At 34.9% G+C, this 24,251-nt stretch overlaps 2 protein-coding genes across 2 annotated transcripts; both read right to left on the bottom strand.

Moving 5' to 3' along the window:
* Positions 1-522: 522 nt before the first annotated feature.
* Positions 523-18,603, bottom strand: LOC141824696 (exocyst complex component SEC5A-like). Its single transcript, XM_074712026.1, has 21 exons — positions 18,019-18,603; positions 16,405-16,550; positions 15,549-15,646; positions 12,412-12,606; positions 12,154-12,281; positions 11,909-12,067; positions 11,096-11,200; positions 10,514-10,588; positions 10,231-10,368; positions 9,727-9,900; positions 8,754-8,909; positions 6,225-6,351; positions 5,937-6,147; positions 4,719-4,834; positions 4,385-4,628; positions 3,389-3,482; positions 3,122-3,199; positions 2,965-3,021; positions 2,149-2,298; positions 1,841-2,050; positions 523-1,114 (listed from the first exon to the last, which is right to left on the bottom strand). The coding sequence occupies exons 1-21, from the start codon at positions 18,457-18,459 to the stop codon at positions 896-898; spliced, it is 3,321 nt and encodes a 1,106-aa protein (XP_074568127.1). The 5' UTR covers positions 18,460-18,603; the 3' UTR covers positions 523-895.
* A 1,700-nt stretch (positions 18,604-20,303) lies between these two features.
* LOC141825708 (serine decarboxylase 1-like) lies at positions 20,304-23,845 on the bottom strand. The gene is made up of 5 exons (XM_074713093.1): positions 23,458-23,845; positions 21,818-22,049; positions 21,489-21,682; positions 21,283-21,416; positions 20,304-21,105 (listed from the first exon to the last, which is right to left on the bottom strand). The coding sequence occupies exons 1-5, from the start codon at positions 23,762-23,764 to the stop codon at positions 20,536-20,538; spliced, it is 1,437 nt and encodes a 478-aa protein (XP_074569194.1). The 5' UTR covers positions 23,765-23,845; the 3' UTR covers positions 20,304-20,535.
* Positions 23,846-24,251: the final 406 nt, after the last annotated feature.

Raw genomic sequence — 24,251 nt, 5'->3', positions numbered from 1 at the left:
CTAATGAAACAACGGCAGGCCGTTTGGAATCAAAAGCAAAGGTAGATAGATAGATTGACAAAAAGGAGATTGGATTTGAAGATGTTGATTAGATCGAGCCATTATAGATAGATAAATGCCCGTTAACTGAGTATGGTTGTCCTTGTTATGGTCAAGCGAAGTATTCGTATACTTGCTCGCTCAAAATCTTCCTCGTTCGACATTTAGGACTTGCTCAAACAAATAAGGACTTGCTCTCTATCAAAATACTTTTTGTCGATACATTTATTTGTATGTTGGGGCTACTTACTAGCAAACACAATTTTCAACCGACCCAAATAATCAGTGTCGCAAAAGAAAATTTTTCACTATATAGTTGAAGGAAAAAAAAAAAATTATCCCTTTGATGAAATGTGCATCAATTTACACCAAATCAGATTAAATAAATCATGGACTTTAAATGAAAATATAAAAGGAAACTTAAAGTACACTGTATATGGCACAGTAATGCTATGTGCCCTTTTAATAATGTAATAGCCCCTGATTGTTGTTTATATGCTTATTTGCATTGCCCATGTAATCCATCGTTCATTATTACCAACGTTACATCCTGCTTACATTAACATTCATCTGAATTACTCTGGGTGATTACTCTGTAAATCAATGGAGGAAATCTAATCCCAACAGGAAGAGATTGACAATGTTCCACCATTTTACATGAGTAAAAAAAATGATCTGACTGTTTCCAACTCAAAATTACAAACACCCAAAGAATAACCCAAGTATCACCACCCACTACTATACAGAATAACATAACCTACAATTCAACCATATAAGAAAAGAAAAGAAAAGGAAAGGAATGGGGAAAAAATCAAAAATGGGAAGAACTAAGAAAACTTGGCTTCCCTGTCAACTCTTATTTGCGTCTTTGCCGAGAGTAGGCAGGAGACCCTACAGTCTGCTGCTTCCTGTAATTTGGAGAACCAACATGCCCTTGGAGTGAAGAATAAGCAGGTTTTGGAGGGCCCGTGATAGTTGTTGGATGAAGAGAGGACTCCATAAAGCATATTATATTCAAACGAGTCCTTTCGAGTTCCGCCTCAAGTAGCTCCGAACTATACTGCTGTGCCAGTGCCTGAAAGAAACGATATCAAAATCATTAAATGCATAGTTTTCATTAGGTTCGATCAATCAATTTACATGTTAACAGTGATGACGAAGAAATTATCACTTGAAAGTAAATTATACATCTCATTAAAAAGCAACAAAAAAATCCACCGATGAATTAAATATTTGGACGAAGTTTAAGAGAGAATTTGTTGATGTTCTATGAAGCAGAGGACAGATAAATGTGCATCTACTATAGGAATCAATATTGTTAACATTGTCAGGTAAAATACTGGTCAAGGGCTATATGCTAGAATAAAAATGCACATATAATAGTAATAGCTTAAATCTCCATGAAAATGCATAACCTAAACTCAGTAACAACATGGTTAATATGAAGTCTCAGCTTTAATTGTAATGTTTTCTGCCTATAGGAAATCCTATTTTCTAAAGCTAGGTTCATGTTTTTTACAATACAGAAATCAAAGGCACCATAGGAAAGCAAATGACAATCAGATTTTCGAGTTATCTCAATCAAATCCAGCCACAAATTTGTTGTGAACTTCAGTTAATGACACTACACAAATATTAGCAAAAGTAGCAGCAAGTGACAAATAGGCTTCATCATACAATGACTTTCTGCCAAACAAGTAGAGGACCAGATTATGTTGCCTAAACAACCAGTTTTGAACTCTGCACAGTGAAAATGGTGGTCATTATTCAAATTCAGTTGACAAGAGGAAAAAGAGCATACAAGTAAATCATCTGGGGAAATATTGGACTGTCTATCATCAGCTATGGCATCTTCACTCCCACGAGTAGATTTACGCTGGTGCCCAGGATTTTCTGAAGGCTCAGAAACACTCTCACAAGCTTTATCTAAAAGCAATCCTTGCAAATTCTTTAAAGCTTCATTGGCTTGGGGAGAGAAATAAGCACTCAAAACAGTTTCAAAATATTCAAGCTGCAGATTATTTAAGACAACTTTTTAGAAAGAGACCTTCATAATTCAACTATAAATTTTTAATTGAATCTCTCAATAAAAAAGAATTCAGTTATGACCTCAATCATTAGCTGACAGAAACCATTTGTATCCAACACTTTAAAATCTTTACTTTTGTTTTCATTGAAAAGGCTAATATAAGTGTCAATCAAACCTTCCACTAATATGCCTACTATCTTCTCCAACAAAGGTTTAGCACCATTGGAGACCTGCAAACACATAACACTTCCATTTAACTTGTACATGTTTAAAGAAATTAAACCAAGCATTATTCTAGATAACCCAGGATTTGAAGGTATAATTATTCTGACAGTAAACAATATAAACAAGATTGCAGCTAAAAGACAAAGATGAAAAATACTCTTCAAAAATCATTCAGAAATGGAGTTTTGTGGAACCTTTAACATGAATTCTATCAATTGTTAGAAACAAACGTGGACATTGGCAAACACAGTTGAAAAGTTGCTACTTGACTTCTAGAATGTGGTGTCATCAGAAACTAATTGAATAACAAGATGCAAATAATTCAATATTTATTATTGTTATTGTTTAGCTCCAGAAAAAAAAAAGGAAACTCAATTTGGTAAATGCATCTTCAAAACACCAAAAAAAAAAAGGTCATGATCACGATATTCAAATGTTGGCACACACACATGTAGTATATGGAAAAAGTTTAAAAATGACTCTTCAATGTTTTTGAATTATGTGCATTTTGCCTCTTGTTTCTGTCATTTTATTTCTTGAGCTATACCACAAACATTAACCAAAGGATGATGTAATGGATATTCAACAAAATTTCTACCAAGTTTCACTGAGACAGAAACATTAAGCACAAGAGGATTTTATAAACAAGTGTAACAGGAACATTGTTGAACCTCTGCATGTACTCCCACAAGGATGTGAAGTAGATCAATTGTTGCATCTCGGATACCCTGCCACGGAATACAGTCATTAGATATTTTCTTTGAAGGTGAAACTGAGTTACCAGTTGGAATTCCATCAGTTAATGGGTAGTTCAATCAAACTTATTACCTTAACAGTAGGTGCACCTCCCCATTGAATGCCAGAACCAAAAAGATAGATCTGAGCAGCATCCCTGATTAAATCTGACTGCTTGATTGCAACAAAAATTAATTAACTTCCAGCTGCATTTTTATTTGGTCATTTTAAAACTGTAATATTTCCTTGTTAAGCAAATAATGTGTATTATCCTTTCACAGGACATAAAAAAATGAAAGAAAACAGATTTTTGATAAGATCTTATTCTCCTTTAGAAAAATTGGAAAGAAAATTCAGAACCTTAGCACATGTATATTGTCCAAGAACTTTCTCCTCGAGTGCAGAAAATGATGTCACTAGGTCTCGCATGTCAGCATTTTGTTCATCATCATCCCTGGATTTATCAGAGAATGAGAAACTAAGAAATAATATGGCTCTATAAGAGACACATTGATGTCAAGTAGCTTTGCTAATTCTAAGTATTAACAATCTCTTGCATGGATTTTATGACTCATTGACTCCATTGAACTTGATGCAAGTCTATATCATTAACAAAATTCAAAGCTCTAAATCACTTTTAATGGCATTAACTAGAGCTTTCTTTACTTCCTCCTTCCCTTACACCTTCATTTCCAACTGACTTTACTCAAATAAGAACATGATAGTTGTCTTTCAACATACTGATAACAATTTAGTTAATAAATTCTCATTTAATCATCTAATGGAACAACGTCTAATTTCTCCCTATTAGCTCACATGTCACTTTTCAACAACCTTTTCCCCACAGTTCATTTTTCACATTCCAAAAACATCTTGTAGATTATTCTGTCATTTCTCATGTCCAAAATACATCTTGCTGAAATACTTTCCAAACTGGGGTGATCTTTGATCAGGATCAAGAAGCCAGAATACATGGACTTAAGGTGTGTAGCTGGTATTGAGTCGGCTGACTACACACATGGTGTTGGTACAGCAGCCTGATTAATACTGGACAAGTAAAATTTATTATGTGGCATATGCTGACCAAGAAGATAACAAATAGATAAGAGATGGTTAAATGGAGGCAGATTCTTTAGTGAATTAGCTGGATCAATTAAATTTGCAAACTCTGGCTATATTTATCAAAAAAATTTCCAACAACCTATCCATTAACTTGAGATCAGAAAGGTACAAACAAAAAAACAAAAAACCTGCTAAAGTAACTAAAGAACTTCTTCCCATAAAATTGGCAACAAAATAACTTCAAAGCATAAGTAAATCAGTTTTTGAAGATTACTTCATAAGTTGCTAATATACCTATGCTGTAGCCACACATGCTTGTACCTACTGTACAGACCATGGGAAAGCTCGTCTTTACAGTATCCGATGTTACTCAAAACTATAAGTAGCTTCCGGTGGAAATCAAAAAGAGAAGCAGCACAACCACCATCTGAAATAGATAATTCTTTCTCAATATTGTGCAGATACCCATTTTGAAGAGGGTTATTCTCTTTATTTGATCTCTGTTGAGAAAGTTCACTACCAATTCGCTCAAGGTAACCTGAAATGATTGCACAATGATGAACAAGATGCATGATCCTAAACAAAAACAAACTTATCACATTTGTGTTACAATAGTGATGACAAATACCTGCAAATCCCAAGAAAGAGTTCAGAAATGCAAGTCTTACTGATTCTTGAATTTCTTGAATATGTTCTGACACGTGCTGATACTTGACTGTTTCATTCTTCAGACTCTCAATCAAACTAAGAGGAAATAGAAATAAAAATTTTAAGAAAAAATCATGAGAAACAATTTATCGCAAACAATTTATTTCTGCACATGCATATATAGCACTTTTCTTTGACAATGAAAGACACAGAAAATGGGTAGTCTCAGCATATGAGGCTACCACAAATGCAAGGTATATGTAGAGACCGAGGAAATTACAATGTCTCGAACCATGGTCAGGTAAGCGACAAGGTCCCTTATTGCTATTTTTCCATGGTCCCAACAATCATTCCAACTAAAGAATTTACCCTAATCAGTATTTTCAGTCATTTCATATTTTAGTTTCGGTACTAAGCAAGATACATAAATATCATTTTTACCACATTCGTTTTCTTTTCCCAGAACATACATATCTATCAACCACATTCACTTTATTTCTCAAACAATAGATATCTATCAACCACATTCACTTTATTTTTCCCTAAACAGTAGATATCTATCCACTACATTCTCGTTTTTACCGATACAGTAAAAATCTAGCTACTGAAGCTTAGTAGCAACTCGATGAACTATTGAATGTAGGATATGAGTATGATTACATGTATGGTTCCCACTTCACATCATAGAATCTAGACTGACAAAGCTTCAATAGAACAGAATGCAAAACCATAAATTAATCATGTGAAGATGCAACTTAATGAGCTTTTTTGCATCAATACATTAAGTTTGACAAAAAATGCAAACTTAGGAGCATTGTCAAAAATCAATTGCCTAAAAATATAGGTGCATGCATTTTGCACTGACCCCCAAAAACGTGAATATGTATTCCTGTAAATATGACAAACTAAACTTGGTCATGCATATCTAGTTGCTTTCACTTCAAAGCAAAATTCTAGCAAAATAAATCATTAACCATTGCTCTATAAATATCAAAAGTTAGAGCAAGGACAACCTTGATTAGACATGTAATATAGCAAATATACAAATATCACATACAATCAACAATAGTTTAATGTTGTCTTAATGACTAACCATAGAAGACTAGTTGAGATGTTGTAGACGATCAATTATCAAAGAAACATCATTTAGCAAAAGGAAAATGACGAGATCCCCTCTAACTAAACATAAATAACTTACTTATCAATACGATCCATAGCTGATATGATTGTTGATTGAAACACAAGGGGCAAGCAAGAAATTGCATAAGAAGATTTGTTACGCTCTAGAGTAGTTAAAGGACTCCACATTTCATCTGGAGAAATCTCCTTGGTAGTTGCTCTCATCCAGGTACAGAGCCGCAAGATGTAAATCTTTGTGATGTCAAAGTAGAGGCCATGCAATGCTTTAACTGTAAAAGACAAGAAAATGCAACATGACCCATTTTTTAAGCCAACACAATAATTTAAATAGAGAATAATTGAATACCAGCAGCTGTTGGGGCAGACTCTTTTCCTTCTAATGCCTGGCATGTTTTAGCAATTTCCATTGTAGCATCATTCATGAAAGACCGCAGAATGTTCGATTCATCAAAATCCATGAATGTGCTTTGGACCTTCAATATAAATCCCAAAATGAATCATTTCGAGCATCGATCATATATTCAGCAAGGTAAAAGATATCTGGTGTGTGCACCAATAAACATCTTGGAACAAAAGTCAAATATGTGCATCAGCATCATAGACCTTTGGTTCACAAAAGGATTCACCTAATACTCAAGTGCAAGTACAGTCCTATTGCAAAACTCAAGAACATTAACTCCATCACATCCTTAAATATTCGACTGCAATTACTATGGTTGACATAAGAATTCAGCTAAAAGCATCAACATCCCTAGGCTAGTGTATGTGGAACACCACAAAAGTCAAATAGCATCCTGTACAGAAAAGCTGAGTCTAATATTCTCATACATGGAACACGTCCAGCTCAGACATCCTCTCTGTCATATGAGGTCAAGTGGTTCAAGTTCCTAAATCTTCTTTTAGGCTTTTTACCATTAGTTATCTCATTAAGCCAATCAATACTCTTAGACTTCTTTTCTTAGTGATGTATTTTAGTACCTAGGAATAAAGATGATAGGCAAAGTTGAGTTTGGTGGTATCCATTATCTTATTGATCTTCTTTTGTGTATTTAGTGCTCGTGAAGTCACTCTCAGTTTGATTAATTGATTGCATATAATGGCTTGATGCAGCACCAAGACAAACAAAACTCAGAGGAAAAAGTGACTTATCAAAAAATAAGATATCAAAAAGTTTCAAACTTTTGAAGCCCATAAAGCTTAAAACTTTATAACTATCTAATGTTAAAAGTTCCTAATTTTTCTGCATCATGGTACTATTATCTAGTTATCCATCTATATCCAGATTGAAGACTGCCTTTTATTTATCTCTCATGTCAATACTGTGAATCACACAATGCAATCATTACTATGTCCCTTTATGTCTCCATTACAAAGTCACTATTTGTTCAATTTGGTTAATTCTGATATTTAGAATGCAAGTCTTGTGCTTACTCCTTTATGGCTATTTAACTTTGTGACTTCCATTAATCTTATTCTTGCTTGATCTAGTCTACTTAAGAGTTGCTAGAGTCCTTGATCCAACCAAAAAATTTCTACAAAGAAAGAAAGATATGTCTATTGTAGCTGTCAAAATTTTGCATATTGATAATACCTCCAAGTAGGTGCAATATTCCCTTCTACTATTGTCAATGGTATTGTATATCAAATGACACACATCTTAACAGTATAGGATTGCTGATCCAAGAATCAGAACTGTTGAATGCTGCATGGACTAAAAAATTTATAAGAAGATACTACTATTACCTCTTAATTTTTAACTTAATGTCTTGGATGTTAAGGATCTTTTTTCATACACTCATCAATCTACTTTGTTTCTTTACCACCTAGGACTTTTAGTTCACTAGTGCAGTTTTTTTATCTATTTATTTAGTATAAATCATGGCAAACTAGCCACATTCTATGTATGGTGTATTTTGAGTTACTCATTATTCAAAAGGACATGAGGTGCTGTGATTGTCTATAAATATTAATTTCATCGATTCCTAATTCCTCCAATGTTACCTTCCATGACATGAAAATTATTCTGACAAGTTTCTGTATTACTGAACCTCGATTACCTTTTTTGTTCCACTTTTTTGTCTTTTCATTCAATTCCCCTTGAGCACCATCCGATTGACCACTATAGGCTTGCCACTTTATCTCCTCTTATGCAGTTGTAATGTTGATACAAATACTTCATACAACAACCTCGCAGCTAACATTATGCAAATATTTGCTATTTCTGAATACCAACCTCCACCAGCAATCTCACCCATGATCATCCATTAATGCTATTCTTTTTTCTTTTGATCAACTCATCCTGTTTTTCTTCTTAATTTCTTCAATTCTGTCTTGTCAAACTTAATAAGAAGATCTATTGGTCTTCACTGAAACCAGCTTTGATTGATCAAATGTTAACATTAATCACTAGAGACACTTCAGAGTTCTGAATTAGTTCCAGCTGATGAGATTAGTAGTAACCTACTGCTTATTTGCACTAAAATACATTCCTAATGTACATGTCAAACAGTAGAAGCTTGTTTTTCTAGATCAAGGTTTACTCATTCTTGTAGTGCTGCTTAGTCAGTCTTTAACATTAGCATGCAGATCAAATTTCTAACACTAGTTCTGCTGTCCTGTCTGACTAGATATTGCAAATCATGATATAATGCTAAAAAAACAACATTAAGGTGCATATTCCATCCATGAAAAGAGCAGATTTACAGAAAAGGATAATACTCCATCCATATGCCAAGGAGCATAACATGAGTATCACTCAATTGCTGCTTGACCTAGAACTCCAAAAACTTCACATTTAAAAACGTCAACAATAAAGGGAGGGAGAGGCATTAATGAGAAGTTACAGACACAAGGATCTGGGCGTCTTTTATCATACCTTTGCCTCAAATGCAGATATAGTGCCATGAATCATTACTGTAACCTCCTCAAGAGCATGAGTTGAATACTTAATGTCACCATCTTTCTCCTCATTCTTACTAGAGGGGGGTTTGGAACTTGTATCCGTATCAAGCACCCTGCCACCAGGGGTCACCTGGCAAATTTGCTCAGTAAATCAAAGTAACTAATAGCTCTTAGTTATACATGAAGCAAAGTAATTATTTTCCTTAGAAATTATATAATCTTCATGCTGTTTAAAATTCAATAGAAATGTCTTCTCATATATCTTTTTAACATAAAATGCCTCACAATAAACATGAAGGATTAACACATTCATAGAATTATTAAAAGCACATTTGTTAAGTGAAATTATCATCCTCAGCCATGTTTGTCTCTGCCATTTAGGAACAGTTACTTTTGTGAAAGAGACATATTTATTCATTAAAAACCTTTTTTTTTTAAATGAGTACATTAGAATTATCTATCCCACTTTCAATGTCTTGGTTCTCCTCTTTAGTTACAATTTAAGAGTTTATTTTGTACAAACCAAACTTCTAATTCTAAACTATACTACTTGTAAATTGGAATCTCTATAACACAACTCTTAATCTGGAGAAAATCTCCTATCTAAAACTTTCTTTGATTATCAAAACTGTACATTCAGTAATATAATATAACTAAACTAGCGCTTCTATTTTCATCTCAAACTTATATACTTGCAAGAACCTAGATCATCTTGATAATTCTAGTTAATTCCCACTCCTAAGAGGCATAAAAGAAGACCTTTGGAAAGAAATCTCTGGTACTTCCAAAAAAAAAAGGTTTGACAGCAAAGTGTAGGTTAAAAGTAAGCATCTAATGATCTAATTCTACAAACACATTGAAGGAAATATGAGTAACCACAGAAATATCTTAGCTAGCAAGGGAGGAATAACCTTGCATTTCATATTTCAAATGATGTACTAAAATACCTTAGCAAATTTCCCACTGAAAACAGATAAAGATAATCTCCAAAATGGCGGTGTATGATGGATTACAACAGTGTTCAACATATGGATGTATCTTCCTCTCAAAACGTCCATTTCTTCTCTAATTAGATGTGACTCCATTTCAGAAGAGTATTCCAAGGATGACTCTGAGTCTAGCTGCAAAAAATAAACCGTGCCAGTATAAGAAGTCAAAACTTAACTCAAAAACAAAATGAAAAGTAAACAAATTGAGAGTATGCATATTATTATATTAAGTTTGAGATGGTATAAAGATTATGTTCTCACATAAGGGGACAGAATATTAGATTATGACAATCCTATTATCAATCAAAATTGTCAAACAACAATTACAGGGATTATAAGGAGAAAACAACTAAAGATTTAGCAAGTCAATAAACATGGCATTCAAGTTTTTCTTTTTTCTAGCACCCATTCTAAAAGTAGAAAATTATCCTTCTGATTGGAAAATGCCAATCCTATGCTTACCAATTTAGAAGAGTCTTCTTGAAGTTGCCTCCATCTTGCATCAGATTTGGATCTGTCTCGAATCTTAGTATGCAACATTTCCATTTGAGCCTCATAATTTGAAGTGCACTTTTCAAGCAAATTTTTAATCCTCCGATTCTGTCAAAAAGCAAAAATATATATATATATATATATATATATCACAATCACAAGCCTTATCATTATTTAACCAAGAATTAACAAAGCAAGAAAATGGTGCAGAATCAATTGCAGATTAGTCTGTTCTTGCCTAAAAGCCACATACCTGAATGTTAAGATACCGCCAGACAGGATCTGAACTGGGGTCCAGCTCCAAAAGTAGCCTAACAATATTCTCAAGCTAGAAGCAGCACATGAAGTAACCAGAGGTCAGATCTAATGAGAAATGGTTAACAAAAACAACAAAGGTAGTAAATACATGTATGCAGATATTTCATCCTCAAATATTAGAACCACAGTGCACGATGGCAAACAAAATGATATATATTTAACATTAGCAGCCTATTTTTATAATGCTGAAATGGTGTCATATGTCAGCATGCTCTTGCACGAAGATCAACAAAGAAAACATTAAAAATAATAATAATAATAATCATCTATGATAGTTCATAAAGAACAGATAGAAAAAATGTGTTTGCTTCAATTTTTGTCGACTCCACATTTAGGAGTCAAGATGAGATTTCTTCTTTTTTTCAAAAGCCACATCATATTACTTCACATAACCATCATTTTTATACTAAATCTCTACAAGATGTAATACAACAGACAGGAACTGAAATTACTTTTTCCCCCTAAAAATTTGTTTCATCATCCTCTAAAATTAAAAGGGTGGAAGCAGCAAACTTACGTCAGCTAAGTCAAGCTCGGGATCTTCCATTGATTTGTAAAGCATCATCCTAAATTCTTGCATTACTTTTTCTACTTCCTCAAGTACACGCTTCAGTATACCAACCTATAAACGAAACCACAAACCAACTGAGAACTCCAAAAAGTAACAATTTCACTAATCATCTCAGTCATACTGAAAATAAGGAACATTACTAAATATCATGATGCACTATGTTTCTCAAACAATATGGTGAAAGATATAAGATTTCAGATATCCCACAAATTCCAACAAAAGTTACAATTCCAAAGTTTCAACTGTCGAGGACAACATTTATCCTTCGGTAATAAGATGTTAATCTGCCTTTTCAATATATCAATCTGTATAAATAATAAGAAATCATTTTAAAAGATATTGAAATGTTACAATGGGAGGGTTAATATTTCTAAGGCACCTCAAGAAGAAACAATTTAGCATAAGCAAAGCTTTGTGCCTGAGACTATTGCAAATCATGAAGTAGTATACCCTATACAGTTCCGAAACATAAGCAAGGGAATTATTTCTACAGTGGTCTTAGGGTTTTCCATGAAACACCACTACAGATCCATAAAATTAATAGCCCTTGAAAAAGAATGAGATACAAAAGTGAATGTTAAAGCCTTACTATATGAAGGTAGATGCTTTCAAAAATGAAGATAGACTTTGAGTTAGTTGCCAAATCCATAATGATATGTATCAGATACTCATGGCCAACATACCAAATATCTTTTGAAGATGTCTGGTTAATTTAGAAAGCTATTTTCCAGAAAACTAAGCAAGAAAATAACAACATACGTGAGAAGGAAGGACAATTGACTTTGCTTTTCTATACTCTCTAACTGCCAAATCATATTCACCCTTGGCAATGCTCCCACGAATTGCGCTTGGCAGATTAAAAAGAGTCCGGAACCTCTGAAGCATTCCTTGAACTGACCTAATTTTCTCTGCTTGCGCCTATTTATAACCACAGAAGTTACAGGCCATTCTCAAAGCAGAAAAATAGATACAAAACTTTCCATTACTGAAGCTCAATTATTTACCTGCCTCTCAAATAAAGGTTGAAATGCATGGTTCGCAACTTGACTGATATTTTGGGTGGATTCATACAAGCGAGCAGTACCTGCACCTTCTGGATCCTCCTCTATCTGCCTCAGCTTTGACTGGATATCTGCTTGGCACAGTTAACTTCAAAGATAGTACAACTATCCAAGGATAAGAAAGATTTCTCTAATGAAAATTTGATGCATGAGAAACTAACTGCATCAGAATTGTGATGAATGAATGATATTGTAAAATACCATCAATTGTCGTCTTGCAAGAGACAAAGCAATCAAAGTTTTCTTTCACCAATTGCTTCTTTTGTTGAGTTCCGCCTTTGAGATCATTTTTTAATGTAAGGGCCCCAGCTTCCAAATTAGCTGCACTTGTATCTTGGTGAACCCGTGACAAAAAGATCTTGGGGTCAAAATTTGGAGAAGAGTATGTTAATTTCTCTGCAAAAAAAAAACTATTTATGGATCATGTCAAATTATAGTAAACAAGTGTAAAAAAATTAGTGTGCAACTACCACCAAGGTAATTCAATAAAACTTGTATTGTTAGAACTTAGAATCATGATAATTCACGTTCCTATCGTCCATAGGATATGATTTGGATGTAAAATGATGCATATCATATATAAGAACCCCAGATATAAAAAATTGCAACAACTTGGTGAGATTTAAAGCAACTTGATATGAATTGTGTGCGATGTGACTCTAAAGACGAAAAAAGTCCATCGCAAATTAACCCAACCAATTAAAATGAAATCCAATCCATTAAATCAAACAAATCCAACCCACAAAATTCATGAGAGATTAACCCAACCCATTAGAAATCAAAAACTGATCCATTATTAACAGAACAAAAGTAAAAGATGAATCTCGCATTCGAAGACAAGTGAAAATTTAAAGAAGAGTGTTAAAGACAAAAGTGACACAGGAGAAGAAATGTTGCCACATAGAGACTTAGAAATGACAGCAAGGGTGGAGTTAATTATGCCCTACAATAAGTGAAAAACCAAGCGAATATTGTCATGTTGTTTCACATAGTCAATTGTGAGGATGGAGTCCATGGTGCCTTGCCATGTCCCAGTCAGTTTTGGAAGAAGTTGATGGTGAAATATCTAGGCGTTCATTTTATTTAAATTCTAAATGAATTGAAATTGTAAATATTGTTTTCTTATCAACGTAGGACATGAACTTTCATTCTTTCCTGCGAGTAATGATTATCATGCTCCAATAATTGTATTAGGGTATTAAATAGAAAATCGCATTGTTTTGTATTTAGTATTGAAGAATTGCTTATTTCATGGTTTAACTAACCATACAGTTCATAATTCATTAACTCAAAAAATTCACCAACATGATCCTTGATAAGAATTGATTAGATTTTCAATATAGTGAGATATATTAGTCCTAGCTCTTAGTTGCTAACTTCAATTAATCTGTATGTGTGGATTCAAAAAATTTATTAAATGATTGAAGAAATCTCAAAACAGAACCCAAAGATGACAGATGTTGCCTAGTGCAGTAAATTTGATAGATGTTCCTCAAGGATAAGCTATTGGGCGTATATAGAGGGAAGGTCATAAAAAGAAAACGATCAAAGGAAGATACATCATGAATCTTCTTGTCATATCTGCATTGGTGTCATAAAAAGAAGGCAAATAGTATACCGAGCAACGGGATGAAATTAGATAAACCCCAGCTGAACACAGACCCATGACATAAATGGTTAACCAATCTGAGATTTCACACACTTACTCTCTTTATGCCCTTCTGTCAATGATTGAATCAATTTTTTCACATTGACTCGCCAAGGGAAGGTCCTATGAAGCAATGCTATTTAGTTCCAATTTGATTGAATGGCTACTAATTTTCCTGAAAGCTATATTGGTTAGGAAAAAGCTATATATAATATATTTTCTTAAAACAGTGCCTCAGTGCATGTAGAACAAACTGGATTAGCCATGCCCTAGCTACCATTAGGAGTAACTTAACTAGTGAATATCAACATTTATATTCTTGATACTTTAAAAGGTGGAGTAGGCAAGACTATCTAAAGCCCGATACATGGAGTATAATTAATAAATAATATAGCTAAGCATTGCTACTCAGGTTTTCTGCTTTGATACCATCTTGACTTGATTCAGTGATCACTTACTCCAAAATCTCAAGTCATTACTTAAAGCCCAATTTATAAGTTTCAGTTATTAGAAAGATGATAGGAATTGCCATTGTTGTCAAATGGCTGCTTAAAAAGGGATACAAGTCGTGGGAGGAAAACTATATCATACAGCAGGATGTCTTGCAGCCATCTCTAACAGAACCAGTAACTACTGAACCAGGAAACAGAGGTATGGATTTCTCACCATTGCTTCAACTGGTGCTAAGGTGGTTGATATGAACCTTAATGATACTACAGTCACCAAGGGCACACACCAAGTACAGTGGAGAAAGTGAGTAATTAGTATTTTGGTAACATGGAGGATCTTGAGATTGATTTATAAGAAAAAAACTAACAAACCCATGTATAGAAAGCTCATTGCAGGAGAAGAATTTGCAAAAATGGAAAATGCATTAGACTCCACAGAGAAGATGACACAAAATTATTCAGATTTCAGATAAACATTTCATTCACTACTTCCTGAACTTGGCATTTTGCATTGCCCTCCAACTGTAAAAGCATGACCTTTAAAAAATGGGAAATTTTGAAAGGATCACTGCCTTGGTTTGTTTACTATTTAATTATTTGAGATAGAGGGAAACCATGACTGTAAATAGAGTTATATGCAAAGATTCAAGCCAGTTGGTTGAAACTAGCTACATGTACACAAACCTTATTCAACGTTTAGAAAAAAAACTAGAAATCAATGGGTACTATTTAAAAAGTTCTCAATTTATTCAAAAAAGTATTTCCTTCACTGCTACATGAACTCAGTAAATTGCAATGCAACCCTACTGTAGAAGCAAGTCCTTGAGGAGGTGGGAAAAGCTAAGAGAATTATTGCCTTTATAGCAAACTCAAATTTTCTGTATCTTGGTCTACGAAACGTTGCATATTCAGAAAGATATTAGATAATTTCTCAATCAAAAATACCTAAAGTGTGAAGTTATTACATGGAACAATCAAATAGAACCTAAGTAGTGATGACAGATTCTTGAAATATTAATGGTTGAAGAGGCAAATATTTACTCACCGGAAAAATAACAAGAACTACAAAAACACATAAAAGGTCATAAATTATCTCAGGACATTAGATTTAGAAGACATTTAAAAGAAACAAACAACAACTAAGCAGAATTACAGTTATTCAAAAAAGTTAAACATAAAACCATATGTAATTATTCACAGTAAATCATCTCTTTTTATAAGATTAATAAAAAAGCACATACCTCGTATACTAGGATCTAGAGGTTCAGCCTTTTCTCTTGAAACTGGAGAGCTTACTGAAGCATCAGTAATGAGCCTCAATGATTTGTTGTCAATTACCCTGACAGAACAAAATATTAAGATGTTAAGGCAAAGAAGATACAAAAATAACACAAAATCCCAGTGGGCAGTGTATAAAATCAAGAATGAAAGTCAAGTAGTCAGATTATTCTTCTTGCTTTTGTGTGAATTCACTAGAGTGTATATACTGCCCTCACATATAATACAACATTAGAGCCACAAGCCTATGAGATAAAAATCAATTGGTTTCTGAATTTTGAAATGAATTATGGATAAAACAATCTTGGGCATTCCCAGCGTTAAAAAATAATAATGAGTTAAAATTCACAAGATTTGAATAAATGACACTTCGCCAAAAATTGTAAAAGTGAATTAGTAGAAAGAAACACCCAAGATGAAATTATGAACAAAACACTGATTTTAACTATCAGGTATCAAGTGAATAGATGTAAGATTCCAGAAGTATGATTTCTCACTAATATACTTTTGGAATTTTCTAGGACTTGATGTTGTTGTTGCTGTTATTGTTGTTGTTGTTTGACCCATAGGATTGAAACCTTAGTTCTGGCCCATCTAGCTCTTCTGCCTCTCTCTATCTCATATCTGAATGGAAATCATTAATAATTTGAACCTGAACAACTTGTAGCTACTAGGAAAGGTTTGACGATAACAATAAAAATAAAACTACAATAATAAAAATAGGGCACTGAACATAAGAGTTTTGACAAATGCAATAGAACAAAATTGGAATGGTATGATAATGGAATATAAATGTAGCCATGTCAAACGTGTAGTTACCCAAGCCCAAGTGGATCCAAAACTTCCACACCCCGAGGTAAAGATTGCATGTGTGTTAGCCCCTTGTGAGCCATTGTGATTGGTTTTTGCTCTTGTGCACTTGGTGCAGCCCTTGTTTCACGCATCTCTCGAACTCTACGAGCAAGCTAAAGACAAAGAAATTGATAGTTTACTTTATCACAGCTAAACATTTGTTTGTCAGAAAGACAAGAAAATATAGTGAATGTATCCAGAAGCATACTGAATCAACTACCAACACAATAATTTAAACTACATAGCAGAATATAAGCATTAAAGTATGAACATTAAAGATGAAAAAAAAAAGTGATCAGGTTTGGGAGAAAAATAACATTTAGGTAGACATAATTTCAACAATTCAGTATATTTGACAACCTATATGACTATATTCATTCAAGTGGCACTTCATCAACCCAGACAATTGCAGCCTGATTCCACAACTCACATACTTGGAATATTTTTAAATTTTATGGAGGGTTGCAGGATATTCAAGAAATCATGGAATTGGCATACATAACCAACTATTCTGACCACACTAGCCAACCCAAATCATGTCAAGTTAGTCACAATAATATTAAACAAAACCAAACAGACATATACCAGCCCCATACATATCTCAATTCATCTTTCAAAGTTACTGCTATTTTCTCCATTACAATAATACTAGAACTTAAATTCTGAAACTCTCTTTTTCTTAGGATCAGCCTAGTACAGCCAATGCCCTTTTGATGAATTCATCATTTTTCTAAATATATACAAAGTCTGAAGTTAGCCCATTAACAAGGGCTAAACCTTCTCAACACGTGAAATTGATCTTATTTCACAAACATTTGGATTCTTATAATGCCTCAGTGAATTAGCATGCTCAATACTGACAGAAAATCTATATCGCATGCTGTAAGTTTGCATAAAAGGTAGAAAGCTTCCAATCCATTGCATATTTTCAGCTATAGCCTGTTTATTATTTTAGAAAGAAAAAAAAATGAATGCATTATTGAAGGTCTTGATAGTTGAAATATTAGCTTTATTGATTTGGTTTTGAATCCGAGAATGGCATTCATAGGAGACCAAAAGCATGGAACCTTGTTATATTTATGCGAGACTATATTAACATATAATTGACATTATTTATACCTAGAATTGACTTAAAACTGAATATCAGCCAAACACAAATAATGTTTTTTTCATAAAGTTGAAGTTACAGCATACCAAGATTATTTCAATCAGAAGTGCAATCAGGGACCATATAACTAATATATCCTGCAAATCAATGCCGCACAATGACGTGAAGCAGACAAAAATGCTTACTCTAAAAGAAAAGCCTATGGGTAGTAGAACGAACTGTTGGTACACCTTTCGTTTATACATTTCAGCAAAACTAGATTTAAAAGAACTGAATGCTTTATTAAACGAACATTGCTGCAAATTCAAATAGCCGAGTCAAAATGTATTTAAAAAATGAAAAATCTGCAAGAGATGAACCAAAAATTATGTCCCGTTCAGTTTCACGACTTAAGAATTTTGAACAACCCAAAACCAAAAATCAGTTGAGGCTTGAGGGGGCACAAAGGACAATTAGCCCATCAGGAAGAATACCTCAGCCTCATCTACCCTCTTCCAGCTTCTGGGCTCATCGTCGTCCTGCCCAACATCGCCATCATCCCTGGGCGCCCGGCGGTCGCTGCCGCCACGCCCCCTCTGCGGGGGAACGCGGTCTTTAGACGAGTCCTCATCTCCCGAAGAGATGCTCAGCATCTCGACCTCCGATTCGTCGTCGTCATCCCCTCCACGGCTAGGCTTCCGCCTCTGCTGCTGTTGCTGCGCCGGTGGCTGCTTGCCCCGGTGATTGGAATTCGAGTTAACATTCCGATGAGGCTGGCTCTGATCCATGAAATGCGGCGGAGGAGGAGGCCGGACGAGGTTGACAACGGGCTTGGAATTCTTGGCCGACGGCCTCTTATAGTTGACGTCCCTTCCCGCCTGCTCCTGGAGCGCGATCTGGAGGAGCTCGTCCTCGTCGAGATCGCTATCGCTCATTTGTTATCTTCTTCGCCGCGCTTCGATCGTCCTCCGTTCTGCTCCCAGATCTGGTTATGGATTTGGACGGTCGAGGGGAGAAGTAAGGAAGAACGAGGAGGTCGGAGACTCCGCCTTGTGTCGCTCGCACTTTGCTCCTCGGGCAGCAAAAGCGCGTGCAGACGAGTCTAATGGTTGAGCGGTCTTCTTCACCCACCGTGAAATAGAAGCGGTGGGTGCGGTGTCGATTAGCTTAAGTTCACCCAACGTTGGTTCGATCTTTTCTGCAAGTGAACTCCAAATCTCCAACAGTGAACATATTTTGTTTTCAGGCAACTCGTAATGGCCGGATTGATCGACCTTTTCGTTGGATTTGGTATATTAACTGTTTATAAAATTGATAAGCAAACTGTTGTTCTTTCAATATTGTTGAACTTGTTAAAATTAAATAAATTCAAACTTTATTTAGGCTGTGGAAAGTATAACTTTATCCTCGTGGTTAGCAGCTATTAAACTAAAGTTTAGAGAAAAATAACATTTATAACTAGATAAGGTGAAAATAGCATTCAAATGTCGATTGAATTATGTATGCACTTTAAGGTTTCAAATCTAGTTAGCTTATTTCGAGACCTAGGTAGAAAAAAAGAGTATATGAGGATAGGGATGGTAATACAATTATATTTTTTTTTCAAATATGAATTATTTCGATTAAACTATGCATATTTATCAAATTTAAAAAAACTAATGACAAATACTGTACATTCTTCGTCCCTTGTTGGAAATTGAGATTTCATCCTCTTTTCATGAAAACAAAATTAAAATATATAGTTTTTAAGATGCTTAGTTATAGGGGAACAAAGAGAAAGAAATAGAGCAAATTATGTAAAAGTGGAAGATGAAGAGATGACCAGGTGAAATGGAAAAAAAATTGTAAAATTCAAATTGAATAGGTATTAGTGGGTTTTAAATTTTATTTGGGATTTAAAAAAAGAAATCTTATTTTAATATATAAATAAATATATGTATAATATATCTATATGTATAATAATTTAATCGAGTATTCGGATCATATATAAATAGGATTTTATCATATCCATTATTTGATTATTTAATCGAGTTTAAAAAATTATATTCTTATCCTTCTTTTCACATGAGAATTGAATCTTTCATCTTTCATCAAATTAGAATGAAATTATCATCCTTATACATATAAGATGATTGAGAGTCGAATCTTTTATCAAATTCGATTTACCTAAATTCGTTATAAGGAAAGAGAGAGTCAAAAGAGTATATAAAGGAGTAAAAGAGGTATTATTATATGAGATCGACGCGTAGACATTCTTGCCTACCCATATAAATGTTTCTTTAGTGTCTTATTGGAATGGGTATTTATAATTCGGAATTGATAAATAAAAATAAAATTATGATTTATTATTTCATTAATTTGGTTTCTATTTGCGTAGTTTTAGTTTGGAATTGTATAAAGAGTTAAAACAGAAGTTACGATACGCAATCGATTGTGACCTCGACGCCCGCCCAAAGCGCTTGCATGTAACACGAGCACCACTCCATCAGGCAATTAACAGAAGAACGTTCTGACAAAAGATTGGAACGTTCTGACAATTCTAAAACATGAGAGCAATATAAAAATTTACAAAAACAAATGGCATGCTATTCAAATTCTTACCGAGCACAACAGGATCGAGCACATTTACATGGTTTAACCTTGAGGAAGATCTAAACTTTAATTCATCAGAAGAATTAACTATGTTAACAATCAAGCTTGAACTGATATAAAAAAATCAAAATTTATGAAAGACAAACAGTTTTCAAAGTGCAAAAATATCTTGACAAAAAAACAGGAATAACAAAGGAAACGGTGGCGATATCGCCAACGTCATTCTGAGTCATACTAACAAACCAAATATCATGTTGCAACCAGCAACCACAGTAACAAACTAACAATCTTAGGCAGGTTAGGAATGTTTCCTAGAAGACTTATTTGTTTTTTTTTCCTTGCACAAGACACGTCTTCCAAACATGGAGGCCATCAGCTAGCAACAGGAAAGCATGCGCAAGGGCTAGCAATGAAGGACATTATTTCTTATGCATAGAGCACAAACAATTGATCTCCCCTACCTCCGCAGCAATACAAGGAGGTGAGCTTTTGCCTTCTTGATACCAGAGTGATCGTTTCTCAAGTAGTTCGCCCAAGAAATGGTCGAGTTTCTCAATGGTGACATTAGGCATTACCACAGCATGTGCGATATTTCCCTCACAAGCAAGTTGCCACTGCCTAACAAAGTCCTCATCTTTTGGCCTCTCAAACACAACGGTGCTACTAAGCTCATTAAGCATCACGCTAATCCCTGCCTCTTTCAGACGGTCTTTCAGATAATGAGCATTCCTTAAGCATTTCTGCACTTCCTTCCGGAAGCCTCTGTAACCTTTTCTGTTCAGGGTGTACCAGAGGAAGATTGGGGCATGACCATTTCTACTTCCCATAATGGTGGCATCCCTGGAAGCAAGATACTCGACATTACTGGAGAGGGCGTTGATGTGCTCCAACCTTGTAATTTGCACGCCACAAGGCATCGGGCAGCCCACGAACTTGTGACCTGAGACGCTGACACTTCCGATAGGTTTCTTGAATGTCACTTTAGGTGCCTATTCAAAGCCCCATTGGTAACATTAGTCCACAAGGGAAAAACTAACAAGATCAAGAATTATTTGGACAATTTAATTTTTAGTGGTATAATGTCTTTTCAAAGAAGAACATGCATGGTTGTAACTTAATGATTGTGTATAAGAAACTGGAGGCAAAACTCTAAATATAGAACATACACGTTTGACAAATGGCATCATGAGCCCAAAGAGAGCACCATCACAATGGATGTAGAACCGATCTTTAAAGCCATTTTCTTCAAGAGTTTGTATGACTAGATCGAGATCATCAACAGCCCCCTTGACAGTGGTTCCTGTGTAAGATATTTAATAACTAATCTGCTTTGTTAAGTAAAAACAAAAATAGAAGAAATTAAAAGACTTACCAATGTTGACATTGATAATGGCTGGCTTCTCCTTGTTCTGAAGTAATTTAGCTTTAAAATCTGCACAATTAATTTCACCGGATACCAGAGTGGCGACCTTCACACACTCCATTCTATACATCCTTGCAGCTTTGAAAACTGAGTAATGAGATTCCTTTGAGGCATACAAAACACCATTGGGAAAAACTTCCCTCCTGGCAAACAAATACAAAATTACTCTTGCTACAGACAAGCTTTCAGATTTTACACTCAGGTTTTTGAAGAACTTCCATAAGCAGCCAAAGTGTCCATAGTTTGAGATTAAAGCATTTTAAAAAAAAGGTACTGACCCGACAAGAATACCATGCAAATTTCCTTCAGTGCCGCAGTTTGTAATGTAACCCCAGTATTCATTCTTTTCCAATTCCCATAGCCGGGCAAACCAATCCAATACTCCAACTTCAAATTGCCTAGAATGGACACCATAATTACTCTCAATGAATGGGTCGCCTAGGTTGTTGATGGAAAAGTGTTGCAAATGGCTAAGAGCGCCATAATCAAAGTCCAAGTTGTATGGATAACCTATAAAAGAATCATATGCGACAGATAAAAAGTTAAACAATGTAAACAAGTCAATCAAACAGTAGTGCATTGCACAAACTACAAATCTGACAAAATGATAATTAAACAAGAACAAATACGCATTGAAGCTCTGTATCAATATAAATATAGTAAGATTTAAATAAAAATAGAATCAGATAACATCAAGAAAAGGCAAATAGAAAAAACCATCCGAGTCATAGCAAATTTTATAATTGGACAAAATAGATTAGATGAGAATTTTAACAGTTTACAGACTTCAAACAATCAAAGCAACATGGCACAAGCCAACATATAAAACATCACACACTGAGCATAGCATGCTACAACATATAAAATCTCTTTTTACTAGACACACTTCCATGAGAGAAAATATCACCACAAATTTGGAAAAGAACAAAGACACAGTAAAATGTAAATAGTAAGATAGGCTTTCTGTATACAATAGAAATATTGTAGTTTCTAAAAAGTGTAAAGAACATATGTTTCATCATAGGAAGGAAAAGTTTTTATGTAGCCTTTCCTCAAGTTGTTATCAACAACAAATTCATTTGTTGGGTTTGGTTGAATGGGTCAACAGGCTAACAAAACGCTGACAGACTAATTATTATGAGTGGAGTCACCATTTCATTAAAGGGGATGTCCATCATGGGCACTCAGTCATAGAATTGGTATACGCACAGGCGCCACGTTTCCAAAGGATACACATCAAGCAAGGTTCTATTGCATACACCGTTCGAAAGGCTATTTGTTGCTAGGAAAGACTCTTGGATAAATAAACAATGTATGGCATGCAACCTGCCACCATGAACATGACAGGAGATAATTCAGTCTAGTCCTGATATTCTTCCTTGCCTAAACCAGCCCACATATTCATGCTAGGTTGCCCCAAGTTGCGGATCCACCAGCCCACATATTCATGCTAGGTTGCCTCAAGTTGCGGATCCACCATCAAAGATCCATGCTATACCACAGTCACATCTCACAAGGATGATTTTCCTAACCGACCCTATATTATGAACGGTGAAGTTCCGATCTCATCATGGGAGATGTCCAACGCAAACATGGTGGTGTGGGAATATATGCCTTCCTAGCCCCCCAACAGTAGCATGGACGCTTGGTTGCTGAATCTGCATGCTTACACAACCCATGTCGTGTGCAAGTGCACGAGGCCAGCGTGTATGCCTGCGTGAGGCTTAGTATGTGAGCCCAACCAAGGAATCGTAACCTAATCACCCAATGATGATTTCAGATAGATTTATTGATGCAGTTTTTTGAAATCGTGAGACTTCACCTACAATCGTTCTAAAAACTTTAGAAATTGCTTGTAGCAAAAAAAAAAAAAAGATTAAATTTATAGCAGATGCTAATAAAAAAACAGTAATTGTACCTAGATGGTGCTTGGTCCTGTCAATGAGGGATCTTCTGTACCTCGCTAGGACACTGGCCATATAAGCTTCCCTATCTCCAGTGACCTCATCGTCGTCCTCTGGTTCCTTAACCTCGAGGCACATTGTGTGCACGTTCCTCCCCAGCACTATTTCTCTGCTAGTCCTCTTCTCCTCTTCTTCAACTGTGTCGGTGCGCAGCGGCGGCACGGCATCGACCATTTCCTTGGGCTCGAACTCTTTGGGCAACGGCTCCGCCTTCTCCCTCTCCCTCAGATCCATCGATCCATTCCCCATGCTTCCCACCATCTCCGCCTTAATCGATTCGCCCTAATCCTCCGAAGGTGTCTCGAGCTACAGATCTGAACCTGATTTGGCAGACGCAGCTAAAATTAGACATGAAGTCACGGGCATAAATAAAAGGAAAGTTATTCTTCGAAATCGAAAATTGTATACGGTCAGAAAATGACATGACTAGTGAGACGAAATTACCTCGAAATGCACATCTACCTGATAATTTTTTAAAAATATATATTTTAATAAATGATAATATAAAGTCGGTAATAGAATTTTAAAAATGATTATATATATATTTATTTAAATACAAGAAAATAGCCTAAAGTAAGCTCACGGTCCATTCCAAAGAAGAATAGGAAGAAAGATATTTTGACCATTTAATTAAAATTCAATTGCAAATTTATTTACGTAACAAATATAACTTCCATTTTATTTAATTAAAATTTGTGAAATCACGATTATCACATGTTTAATTTATTTGCAATCGTGCTAGACTACT

The sequence above is a fragment of the Curcuma longa genome, chromosome 3, assembly GCF_044706935.1.
Source record: "Curcuma longa cultivar G26 ecotype Majalengka, Jawa Barat chromosome 3, ITB_CL_G26_1.1, whole genome shotgun sequence".
NCBI lineage: Eukaryota > Viridiplantae > Streptophyta > Magnoliopsida > Zingiberales > Zingiberaceae > Curcuma > Curcuma longa.
The sequence above is the reverse complement of the archived record's forward strand: the minus strand, read 5'-3'. Positions and strand labels throughout refer to the sequence as shown.